General features: G+C 45.0%; 1 protein-coding gene across 1 annotated transcript in view; it reads left to right on the top strand.

Annotated features, from left to right (window-relative positions):
- The window catches only part of LRRC8C (leucine rich repeat containing 8 VRAC subunit C), an 80317-nt gene extending 67237 nt beyond the window's left edge, over positions 1 to 13080 (top strand). Inside the window, exon 4 of the mRNA XM_080925279.1 lies at positions 6759 to 13080. Within this exon, the coding sequence (XP_080781405.1) occupies positions 6759 to 9032 (2274 nt within the window). The 3' untranslated portion in view covers positions 9033 to 13080. The remainder of the gene's footprint in view (positions 1 to 6758) is intronic.
- Positions 13081 to 13368: the final 288 nt, after the last annotated feature.

Raw genomic sequence — 13368 nt, 5'->3', positions numbered from 1 at the left:
CCATATATGTTTGTGCTGTTTTCTGACAATTCTTAAGTTTTAAACACCATCATTAAGAGGGAATCTAGGCAATTGGTTATTATGCAGTACAGTCAGAAAGAAACTGAGCAAGCTGCAAAAACACACAAGAGATACCTGAAAAACATGGTACTGAGTTAGGTTGTTTTAGTTAGGGTTTTACTGCTGTGAACAGACTCCATGACCAAGGCAAGTCTTATAAAAAACAACATTTAGTTGGGGCTGGCTTTCAGGTTCAGAGGTTCAGTCCATTATCATCAAAGTGGGAGCTTAGCAGCATCCATGCAAGTATGGTGCAGGCAGGGCTGAGAACTCTTCATCTTCTTCTGAAGGCTGCTAGTGGAAGACTGACTTCCAGGCAGCTACGATGAGGGTCTTAAAACCCATACCCACAGTGATACACCTACTCCAACAGGGCCACACCTCCCAATAGTGCCATTCCCTGGGCTAAGTATTCAAACTGTGACAGAGGTTGAGGCCAGAATGAAGAGGCTAAAACACAACAGGTTTTTAGGGCAGTGAGACAGCTCTGCAGGATACCATCATGATGAATATGTCCTACAGTTTGGCCAGACCAGCAGATTCTAAAACCGAAGTGAGATCTCTAAGGTGACTGTGGACTTTGGGTAAATGTCATATATGTGATATATTTGGGTATGTCAGTATATGTCATCTTGTACATTGTTACAATGTATCACCATTAGGGGTGCTGGTAAAGGAGTCTTGGGTACCTATGAAGGAGAGGCTTATGGGATATTGCCTATGAAGGAGAGGCTTATGGGATATCTCTGTACCCTCCTCTCTATTCTGTTGTCAATCTGAAACTTCTCTAAAGAAAAATAAATCAAGCCATTTAAGTAGCAGAGGGGATACATGTGCACACAGGCAGGAAGCGACGGCACCACACAGTTTTGCTTTCCCATTTCCCCTGGAGACAAAGACCTTGTTTGTCCTGGTGACTGGTGATGCAGCGTGCGGTTCTCACGGATGTCTATTTTTGTGCTCTGGAGTAATTGTCCCCAGATACACAGAGCTGGACTTGGAGGATGGCAGACTCATGAATAAGACATTTGCAAGACCCCAACGTGTTCATTGTTTCAGCACTATCAGCCCTGACTTTTTAGTTTCTTCTCATTCCCTGAAAGGTTTTATGATACTTAAAACATTTCATGTAACCTTGAAACAACATCAACACTTTCTGAATTAATTCTTCCACCACAAAAACAAAACAGGAGCCTGATGATCATGGTTCATTGTCCTCTGGGGTCTGGCTTCAGGGAGACTGAACTCAATACCTCAGAGGCTTGAGAGTTACGTTCCCCCTGGTTTATCCATCTGCCCAGGAAGAGTGAGTAAAGGCAATCTGTCTCCCTGGAGGTTTCCACTCTCACCCAGTGCCACCTTTTGTTCCTGTCTCCGGAACCTACTGTGTAGGTTCCCACCATCCGTTCCCCAAAGCCCTATCCAAGGCTAGAGGCTTGAAGACCCTATCAATACAGTCGTACCTCCTCCGGGAGCCTCCCTTGCCTCCTCCATGCCCAGGATCTTACTGTGCTTCCTACGGCACCGCCGGAGGACACGCTGCCTCATTTGTATTCCTACCAATGTCATATGGTCTTTTACATCTCTAGCAATACTGCAGAGCAACCAACTCTCCAGCCTCTTTGCTTTCTCTACACTGTATCATATAGCAGATACTTGGTAGGATTTAGATGATCAAGGCCCGTCCTCAGGGAAATGGTTCTCCCTGCATCATATGACAGCAGAAATAACTTGATTTGCCCTATTTAATTTAGGGTGCCTCTGGTTATCAGTGCTTTGGGGAATATAGCATGTCGTACGAGCTAATGTATCTCTGAGAAGCAAGTGAAGGATGAACGACAGTTAAAACATGAATGTATAATATCAAGGTTTTTCAAGACATTAACATTATAATGAATCTGTGTTGCTTGCTTGGCTCGTGCCCAAATTAAACTTGCACTGCCAAGTCACCTCTTCCCGTAAAAGGCTGAGTATCCTCCGTATACTTTGCCTGCTTTTTTTATTGGTCTGTTTCTACCAGTTTGGATCAAGTCTGCCATAGCTACACTGAAATTGTACCTTGGTTGGTAGAATCCTTACCTAGCAAGCACAGAGCCCTAGGTTCAGTCCCTAGCTTTGACCAAACCAAGCATGGTGGCACATGCCTCAGCACTTGGAAGGTAGAGACAGGAGGATCATGAGTTCAAGGTCACAGTCAGCTACTTAGCAAATCCAGGCCGTGTATCGGTGACACAAGAAGACCCTTTCTCAAAAGAAATACCTACTCAATGGCAAGTCAGTAACTTGTTTCATAACTTGAGACTCATCACTTGCCCGAGTGCTGAGGGTAAGTGACTGAATGATCAGTCCTAAATGGGGGCCTTGTAGATTACAAAATAAGAAGTGGCGGAAAGAACAGCCGGAGGATGGGGGGGGGGGGGCTGGAGATGCTGTCTGTGGACCACGGCATGGCCGTGGCTTTCATAAACCAATAGCAGCTGCCTGAGGAAGCGCTCCAGTGTGAAAGGCAGGTGGGCTTATGCAGACCCACCCCTCCATGAGAAGTTGTTGCTAGTTGGTGTCTACTTAAGGAGGGGAGAGCATTTTCTTCGGGGATGTGCTCAACAGTCGGTTGTAATACTCCAGCAGGTAATCCACACTGCATTCAGGCATCACTAATGGAACACAGAGTGTTATTTAAAATAAAAAGAGACATAATAGTGGAGGTGGAGAATTTGGGTTGTGGGGGGGGAGAGAGAGAAGATTGTGTTGCACGTGATTAAGATACATTGTATATATGTATGAAATTACCAAAGAATAAATTTTTTAAAATATATTCTTTTCAAAAAATCTACCTTAAGGTAATTAATTGCAGCACAGAACTTGAGAGGCAAAAGTAGAAAGATCGCTGAGTTTGAGGCCAGCTTGGTCTACAGAGGGAGTTCTAAGACAGCCAGAGCTATTATACGGAGAAACTTTGTCTTGAAAAAAGGAAGGATGAAACAAAGATACTCTACCTTAGCCAATATGAGCAGCAACATTGTAGCCAACGTAAAGCCCTGTCTTTTCAAGCTATAAGCCACAGACTAAAGAATACATAGGAGTTGAGAGTGAATGCTATATCTTGTCTAACTTTGTAAGTAATATACACACATGGTTGTAGAAAACCTTGTAAAATGCTGGACTTCAAAACACCCCATTTATGGGCAGAGTCATGATGAATAAGATGGCGAAGCCCGCAGGTGGGCTGCAAACCCAGACAAGCGTGTCCTTGGAGCAGGATCAGAACACTGAGTGGGCTAAATCAACCACCAGGCTTTCTTCCAAAACTGAACACACCAGACAGGACCTTGGCTCCTGCCAGGAAAGGGAACTAGAAAGGCTCCAAGAGAGATAAGAGCCCCGAGTCTGGTCACTCTTTGAAGCCAAAGCACCTATTCCCAGAAGGATCTGGAAAGAACGGGAACTGACCAGATCTAAAGCCAGTGCCTGAGGGACCACTCTAAGGTTCCAATCAGCCTGCTCTCTGTCTCCAGCCTGGGTCTGGCAGCTGACAACACCACAGCGAACCACCCACGCTCTGTGAGAAGGCCTGGGGATGGCCCCAAGGTCAGATGGATACAGAAATCACAAGAGCACAGTCAAACAATGGGAACCCACCTCCCAATGCAAATGCACTTTTGCCTGGAATGGGTGAAGAAAACTGCAAAAACAAAAACGCTGAGATTAAACTAGGTTGGACACATGCATAATCCTAGATCGTCAAGGTAGGAGGATTGTCATGAGTTTGAGGTCAGCTTGCACCGAATAGTAGTGACTCCTTGGCTCATGGGGGAAATTTTTTAAGGAAAGCTAACATTAAAATTAACAGAACACTGATTTCGTCAAGGTTAGATTGTGTTCTGAAACAATGGACCATGGGTTTTAAATGATTCTATTCAGAATGGCCAAAGAGACAGTGTTAATAAAGGCAACAGAAACGAATGCTGTAGCTGTGATGGGAGTGGATAGAGAAGATGTAGAAATCCTGAAAATAGAAAGTTGGTGGGGAATGGGAGGTAAGATGGTGTGCAGGCTGCCTTTAACCCACAGCCCCCAAACCTACATCCACAAAAGTGAACTTTAACATGTCTGGGGCTGGAGAGATGGCTCAGCGGTTAAGAGCACTGACTGCTCTTCCAGAGGTCTTGAGTATAGTTCCCAGCAACCACATGGTGGCTCACAACCATCTGTAATGGGATCCGATGCCCTATTCTGGTGTGTCTGAAGACAGCTACAGTGTACTCATATACATAAAATAAATAAAAATATCTTTTTAAAAACATTAGCTGAATGCTGGTGATGTGGCTCAGTAGTTATGAGAGCACATCCAAAGGACCGGGGTTCAATTCCCGGCACCCACATGGCAGCTCACAACTGTCTGTTCCAGGCAATCTAGTGCTACCTTCTGGCTTCCTTAGACACCAGACACAAACATAGTGCACCAATATGCAGGCAGGCAAAACACCCCTACACATAAAGTAAAACTCAGTTATAAGAAAGAAAACAATAAAGCATGTGCCCTGCATCCGGATGCCCAAATAAGCGGTTCATTAGAAGTGAGTTCCGTGTTCACCCAGCTCTCGAAAGGGAGAGGGAGGACCAAAGAGTGCAGCCTTACAGGGGAGGAGGGACTAAAAAACAGGAGCACGTGCCCCTAGGAAGAAGAAAATGGAGCCGTGTGGTGTAGTTTTGGAAGATTTTTTTTTTCCTTAAAAGCCCTTTGAGCCAAGTTTGGAGCAGGGATAATATGCATGTGTCCAAAATTAAGACACAAGAAAGTCCAGAATTCACAGTAAAATCTTAACAGCTACTGGGTGGATGGGGGGGGGGTGTGAATTGCTCACTAAACAATTCAGTTAATTGGCAGCAGGCATCTTGCCAGCAAATAAACAGGAGAAATTGGAATTGTGTTTTCAACTGTGGAGGGGAAATTACCTTCCACACAGAATTGTAAAACTCACAAACGTACTCTGCTGTTCAGCACCATGCTCCAGCTACCACACACAGAAGACTTTAAATTGGGGTCAGCGTTTGTTAGAAAAAAGAAGGTTTTTCAGCCGGGGAGGGGGGGTAGGCATCAGAGCAGGCAACGTGGCGTGAAAATGTTTAAAGTTCACTGGGAAAAAGTTAATTAAGTTTTTAGTTTAAAGGAAGTTGCTGAATAGATGACACTTGTTGCTCTTCCAGAGGACCCAGAGTTCTCTCCCAGCTCCCATATTGAGCTGCTCGTCACCGATAGTAACTCAGGCTCTACGGATGTGATGCCTCCTTCTCCTGGCCTCTGTGGCATATATACATATGTGGCATACACGCATACACAGACAGACAGACAGACAGACACACACACACACACACACACACACACTCACTCACACAATTCACAATTTTGAAGTATAGCTTTAAACAGATGTTTAAAAAAGAAGAAAAGCAATGAAGACTCTTTCAGATGTACCACTTACATAAAATAAGAAGAGGGCTCTATGCCTTGGGCTATATGACATCAGTTTAGTCACTTGATTTAATGCCTTGGTCTCTAGAACCCTATAAATTCCCATATAAAATGGAAGTCAGATTAAGGAGATGATAAACCAGGCACAGCGACACACGCTATTTATCCCAGCCCTTTTTGGGTAGAGTTGAGAAGAACAAGAGTTCAGGGTCATTCTTGTCAACATGGGGTGTTTGAAGCCGGCCTGGCTGACAGAGTATCCTGTCTAATAAAATAAAATTTAAAGGTGACAATTCGGAATAAATACTGATTTTAGCACAAGGGCAGATGCGTGTTGGGCACATCATACGTGTCCTGCTGTAGCCATTACGGTCACCATCATCACCACCATCCGTAGAAGAGGTGGAAGAGGTGGTCCTCACGCCCACACTGATAGCACCAGACGGGACTGGCGGTGGCCCCGCGTCTCTCTGCATGTATACATCTGGGCAGCATGGGCTTCACCAAGGCTTGGTTTTCAGCGTTGAGGGTCTGTCTGGTGGGCTCCCTGTGCCCCATCCCCTGCTTGTAGTCACACACTGTGCTGCAGGGCCACTTGTAATGTGTTCAGTTTCTACCTCTGTGATCAGTGCAAAGACCTTGGCTGTCACGACGAGGCCCTTGCTCTTACGGAATCGCCAAACACAGGGCTTCTAGAGATACAAACTGATTTGCTCTGTTTTCTAAAGAACTCGGGAATGCTTCCGTGGGAGCTCCATTACATCAGAGCTGGTTATGTTAATCATGCCTGTGGTGTGCAACGTGGGTGGAGGAGAGGGGTAAACAGGAGGACCAGGAACTACATCCACATTTCTTCTTTCCGACATTAACGCGTCTCTCAGAAGACAGGTAATTTTGCCAGAGCCAGCAGCCTCCCATAAGGGCATGTACTGATCCTCACTGAGGCGGAGAAATAGAGAGATTAGAAATATTGAACGTTCCCTAAATACTCACGATGCTATGACATGCTCCGTGTCCTGACGATGCTGCTGCTTTGTGTCAATCCTCCATATCTCGTTTCCCCGTGACACGAGCGCAGAATAAGGTCTTGGTACTGGAGTCGAATGTTATGTTCCCTAGGCAGGGGAAATGGACGTTTATTGGATGTTATTGCTACTTTCTTGGCACTAATGACATTACAGAAGCTCTTTGGGTAATATAATTTGAAACTATTATTTCTGTGTTTCAGGTCATGCAAGACAAGATCATCTGCCTCCCGAAAAGAGTGCAGCCTGCCCAGAACCACTCTTCGCTCTCCAATGTCTCCCAGGCGGTTATCAGCACCACACCCCTGCCCCCACCTAAACCCTCTCCGACCAACCCGGCGACCGTGGAGATGAAGGGACTGAAGACAGACCTGGACCTTCAGCAGTACAGCTTCATCAACCAGATGTGCTACGAGCGAGCCCTCCACTGGTATGCCAAGTACTTCCCGTACCTCGTGCTCATCCACACCCTGGTCTTCATGCTCTGTAGCAACTTCTGGTTCAAGTTCCCTGGATCCAGTTCCAAAATCGAGCATTTCATCTCCATCCTGGGGAAGTGCTTTGACTCCCCGTGGACCACACGGGCTCTCTCCGAAGTGTCTGGCGAGGACTCCGAAGAGAAAGACAATAGAAAGAACAATATGAACAGGTCCAACACCATCCAGTCTGGCCCCGAAGGCAGCCTGGTCAAGTCCCAGTCTCTCAAGTCAATTCCTGAAAAGTTCGTGGTTGACAAATCGACTGCGGGGGCTCTGGACAAGAAGGAAGGCGAGCAGGCCAAGGCCTTATTTGAGAAGGTGAAGAAGTTCAGGCTGCACGTGGAAGAAGGTGACATCCTGTATGCCATGTACGTGCGACAGACTGTGCTTAAGGTTATCAAGTTCCTAATCATCATCGCCTACAACAGTGCTCTGGTTTCCAAAGTCCAGTTCACAGTGGACTGTAACGTGGACATCCAGGACATGACGGGTTATAAGAACTTTTCTTGCAATCACACCATGGCTCATTTGTTCTCCAAGCTCTCCTTTTGCTACCTGTGCTTTGTAAGCATCTACGGCCTTACGTGCCTTTATACCTTATACTGGCTGTTCTACCGGTCTCTGAGGGAATACTCTTTTGAGTATGTCCGGCAGGAGACTGGAATCGACGACATTCCGGATGTGAAAAACGACTTTGCTTTTATGCTCCATATGATAGACCAGTATGACCCTCTCTATTCCAAGCGGTTTGCAGTGTTCCTGTCTGAAGTCAGCGAGAACAAGTTAAAGCAGCTCAATCTAAATAATGAATGGACCCCTGACAAACTGCGCCAGAAGCTGCAGACGAATGCCCACAACCGCCTGGAGCTGCCTCTGATCATGCTGTCTGGCCTCCCAGACACCGTGTTTGAGATCACAGAGTTGCAGTCTCTGAAGCTGGAGATCATTAAGAATGTCATGATACCCGCCACCATTGCCCAGCTAGACAACCTTCAGGAGCTTTCCCTCCACCAGTGCTCCGTCAAGATCCACAGCGCTGCACTCTCCTTCCTGAAAGAGAATCTAAAGGTCTTGAGCGTCAAGTTTGATGACATGAGGGAGCTGCCCCCCTGGATGTATGGCCTCCGGAATCTGGAAGAGCTCTATCTGGTTGGCTCTCTGAGTCACGACATCTCCAAAAATGTCACCCTGGAGTCTCTCCGGGACCTCAAAAGCCTTAAAATCCTTTCCATCAAGAGCAACGTCTCCAAGATCCCTCAGGCTGTGGTGGATGTGTCCAGCCACCTCCAGAAGATGTGTGTCCACAATGACGGCACCAAGCTGGTGATGCTAAACAATCTGAAGAAGATGACCAACCTCACCGAGCTGGAACTGGTCCACTGCGACCTGGAGCGCATTCCCCACGCCGTGTTCAGCCTGCTCAGTCTCCAGGAGCTGGACCTGAAGGAGAACAACCTGAAGTCAATAGAGGAGATCGTGAGCTTCCAGCACTTGAGAAAGCTAACTGTACTCAAACTGTGGTATAACAGCATTGCTTACATCCCAGAGCACATCAAGAAACTGACCAGCCTGGAGCGACTGTTTTTCAGCCACAATAAAGTAGAGGTGCTTCCGTCCCACCTCTTCCTGTGCAACAAAATCAGATACCTGGACCTGTCCTACAACGACATCCGCTTCATCCCGCCTGAAATCGGAGTTCTGCAAAGTTTACAGTATTTTTCCATCACTTGTAACAAAGTGGAGAGCCTCCCAGATGAACTCTACTTCTGCAAGAAACTTAAAACTTTGAAGATTGGGAAAAACAGCCTCTCCGTACTCTCACCAAAAATTGGAAATTTGCTATTTCTTTCCTACTTAGACATCAAAGGCAACCACCTCGAGGTCCTCCCTCCTGAGCTGGGAGACTGCCGGGCTCTGAAGCGAGCTGGGCTGGTTGTGGAAGATGCTCTGTTTGAGACTCTGCCCTCAGATGTCCGGGAGCAAATGAAAGCAGACTAACTTATTTTTCATCATCGTATGACTGAAACATGCTTCTACCAAATACAATATAAAGAATTAGGTAGCCCTAATGCCTTTCCTATATTATTATTTTTTTCTTTTCCACACAAGACAAAATGTACACAAAGATTGAGTAAGGAGTATGTATTTTTTAATAAAAGTTTAATTGTATTTTTTCAATATTAATATTTTAAAGTTTTATTTATCCTGGAAGCTGATGCATCTGTTACTGCTTTCTGCCAGCAGGAATGGGTAGTTCCATCTGGCTCTGGGTTTTGCCTTCTCACTTGAGTTTGTTCTTGTAAAAGGAAAGGAATCCATAGGTTGCGTGCATTTTGGCATACTCTAAATGGGTAAAGATACTTTGCCAACGCCATCTTTATTTTCTTGCTACTTGTCCGAGCCTTTGGTGTTTCATCGTGTGTACTGAGGCAAGGAGTCTGTGTCAGCTGCTTTAGTGTCAGCCGCCACCCTCACTGGTCAGGTGGTGGCCCTTAGGAAACTTAGACTGTGAGTTCACACAGGTGCACTGTCATTACCCGAGAAACCCCCTGCTTCTGGGGTTAATTCTGTTATTTCCTGAAAAGTTTCAGTTAACCTCAGATGGGGTTTTTAAGTGGGTGAAGAAAGCAGGGTTGCCGTCCTTGCGTGAATGAATCATTTGCTGTCTAACTGATGCTTATTTTTACCACCATCTTAAAATATGTCATCAAAAAATTAAGTACAACCACCACCACCCCCATCCACCTCAGTATTGCCATGTGATACAACCTTAGGGAAATTAGATTTATTTCAGTATTCTAGCAGATAATTAAATTTCAAATCATAGAATTAGAAGCCTGTTTTGAGTAATTCAATCATTTTCGATGCCTTGATATGTAGATGGATCCAATGGAAAACAATCTCGCTACTAAGGCACTCTGTTGAAAAGCTGATGTATTCCACGCAGGCCCCACCCCTTCCTCGGACCCGGTACAGAGATATTGAGTCACTTTCTGCCTGCCGAACAAAAGAGCCCACTGTATTCGTAAGCACAGTCGTCAGCTTCCCCAAGCCTGCGCTCAGTGTGAATGCCAGTGCCACCAAGCATGAGAACTCCCTGGCCCTCTGCTTAAGATTACATCTCACTTGGGTCCTCTGACCAACCTCCGAGTGTTTTCACTTAGCACTGGCTTCCACCTGGTGGCTGGCAAAGCTTGTGTTGAACCTTTCTTAAAAATGCAGCCTAGTGTGGAGACTTGAGCAGTACAGTCCACCGACGGGCCTAAGGAAAAACATTGAGCCCTGGAAGTAGGAAGATGATTTGACCTCTGAAACCCTGTTTTAAAGAATGTTTTCTTGGCCCCGTGACCTTGAACAGACCTGTTTTTTTGAGACTTGTAGACCCGGGCAAGGCATGTCTGGGAACACTAGAGAACTGTGAGGCTGTCGCTCAGTGACGAAGCTCTTGTCCAGCACTGTGTCCGGAGCCTGAGTTTAGTGACCTGATGCTACAAGACAGACGAGAGGAGCAGGATTCATCCCTGTGGGTGGAAGACGAGCAACAAACATTCATGTGAAGGGCCAGCCGTGTGCAAGCGCTTCTGACTTCTGTGTAAAGTTTCAGTCATGACTTCTTTAAACCTGGAATTAAAGTAGTAATATTTTGAAGTACTATTAAGGTTGTACTTCTTACATGAAGAAATATTCAATTTTAGAATATTGAATGATATGAACCCTGTGTCATGTTCAGAAAAGCTCTGTCTTAAAGAACTTACAGGCAGATTGTCTGTTGTTGGAATGGAAATTGAACCAATGAATGCACTGTTTCGATTGTTAAAACTTCGGGTTATTTCTAACATCACCCTTCAAAAGGGACCTGTTCAAGTTAAATAACATAGTTATACTGAAGTCTTTCTCTGGCATTAACTGAAAATCCCATATGGGTTCATAGCTAAAGCAAATAGCCAACAATTCAATTTTATCAAGCTTCCAAATAACTTGATTTATTTTCATAATGATTTCAGAAGGCTCACTCCCAACCTAAGTTGTAAATAACATTCGATAAAACAGTATAATTCCAAGACTTTCTTTGAACTAAGAGGGAAATATTCATAGATCTTTCTGTTAGATTTTATAAAACTCCCAAAGCCTCTTACTCTAAAGCGTTTGACTTTTCTGATTCTCGTCCTTTTTAATACAGTAAGCTTCTGTTCAAATTCCTGAGTAAAATGCTTTCAGTTACTGTCCAGCCTTCCAACGGGAAACTCAGGTGCCTGAACTGCCGGCTTTTCTAATGTTCTCCGATCTAACTCAGTGCAGAGAAGCCATCTGCCTCCTCTCTCTGTGTGTTTTCCAAGTGCTCTTGCTGAGAAGGATCAGCTCTCTGTCCAGCCTCCGACTCCCAACAAACTGCTGTATAAATCACAAATGTGCCATCTGTATATCTGTCCTCCGGGGGGGTGGCTTCAAGCGCTAGGTGGTCACGCCGCACAGTGAGGCTTACTAACAGTGTGCAGAACTGCCGTCTGGTGGTGCTGTGGTTGGAAGGTCCTAATAGAACCCCACCTAAGGGACCAGCAAGAGGACTCTGTGGTGAAGTGGCACTTGCCATCCACCTAAGGTCCTGAGAGTGCTCGTCGGGATCCACACGGTGGAAGGGGAGAACCAACTCCCGTAAGTTGTCCTCTGGCAGGTGCCAGAGCCTGAACACGGACACAAGACACTCACAAACTAATTAATGTAAAGTTTGCACCTAAGGATGTAATGCCTTGGAACAGGATTGTGTGCTATTATTACATGATTTGATCTCGTTTTGAATATCAAAATTCTCCATGACATAAAATCTGTGGTGTAGATGAGGTTCTTCGAGATGCCTGCCCAGCTCTTGCCTGCTGTAACAGTGAACTCCAGTGGTCTCCATGGTGCCCTAAGCAGCAAGCAGACCTGCCTTTTCAGGCTCTTTGGAAATATCCCTGTCCCAAGGATGTTCATTTTGATCATAGGCTCTGAAAGATCTGAAACATGGACTCTTCCTTGGGTTTTTCAACAAAAGAATCCCAGGGTTTTGTTTGGTTTGGGTTGGATGGTTGGTTGGTTGGTTGGTTGGTTGGTTTTTCAGTATGCTGGTTTATGGCTTTAGTTTATCTCACTCTCTGATCTTCATACTAAATACCTGATCAACAGTATTGGCATTTCAACAATAACATTTATGGCTTATTGATACAAAAATCTATTAGCACTACTCTTTCAAATCTTGTTGATATAATTTCAGTTTTTCAGAGTTAGTTAGGACTCCATTAAAGAGTTTACATTAAGGCAGAATCTCAACAACAGGGTTTCATACTCAAGTGAACATAATGGCTACAACCAAGGAGACTTCTAGTAGAGTCTATGGGCTGTTTACACATTTTCTGTTTAGAGACATAGTAAGAAACCCCAGTCTTACCTAGAGCTGCGATGAATTTTCAGACTTAGCTCTCAGTCTTCAGTCTGATAAGTTTACCAGCCTCCCAAACAAGTATCTGCTCACCTTCCCCTTCCCAAAGTCACCCACTAATAAATATGGCATTCTTAGGATTATCTGAGCAGGAGAGAAGAGAGTCTCTCTCTGCCCCCAAGGAATTATTCTTTAATCAGAGGGATGTATAACATTGGACAGTTTGACTTACCAGATAGCAGCCACTATGTATTTAGGGTCTGGTTTGGTTTTTGAGCCAGGGTCTTGCTTTTTAACACAGGCTAACCTTGAACTTGAGATTCTCTTGCCTCGGCTTCCTGGACACTGGATAACAAGTGTTTACTGCACACCTGGCCTGTGTGGTTTCTAGTGGATTCCTTTGTGTCTTTGTTCCCCCAACACATGGCTCTTTGAGGTCAACACCCCATGCCTTATGTGCTTGCTCGTGTTGGGTTTGCATTCGTTTACTATGTTCATGTGCATTCAGATTGTCGAGTGCTGACAAACTTCTTGGACTGCCAAGAAAAAGGACTGATCATTGATTTGTCAGAATACATGTTCATGAAAGGAAACATCTTAATGTTATTTCGCTATGTAGTGTATAGGAATAAAAATAAAGTCATTTTGTAACATAACTTGGGGGTGCATCCTTTCTTGCTTATTTTTAAATCTCATGCATATTCCTTGTTCTTAAGTCATTCCCAAGGTTCTCTGGGCTGCAGGACATAGGCTCATTCACTCTTTACCATTGGAGCTGGTTTTTATCATTGCAACAAATTGTTTCCTTCCTGAATTCACTGTCCTGCATCTACCTAAGGTGTCCCTGGAGTTTCATTTATGTAATGACTGAGTTAATGTATAATCCAGAGTACAGTTCTTGTAAGTTTGCCAAATCAG

The sequence above is a fragment of the Micromys minutus genome (genome assembly GCF_963924665.1).
Source record: "Micromys minutus genome assembly, chromosome: 11".
Classification (NCBI taxonomy): Eukaryota; Metazoa; Chordata; class Mammalia; order Rodentia; family Muridae; genus Micromys; species Micromys minutus.
The sequence above is the reverse complement of the archived record's forward strand: the minus strand, read 5'-3'. Positions and strand labels throughout refer to the sequence as shown.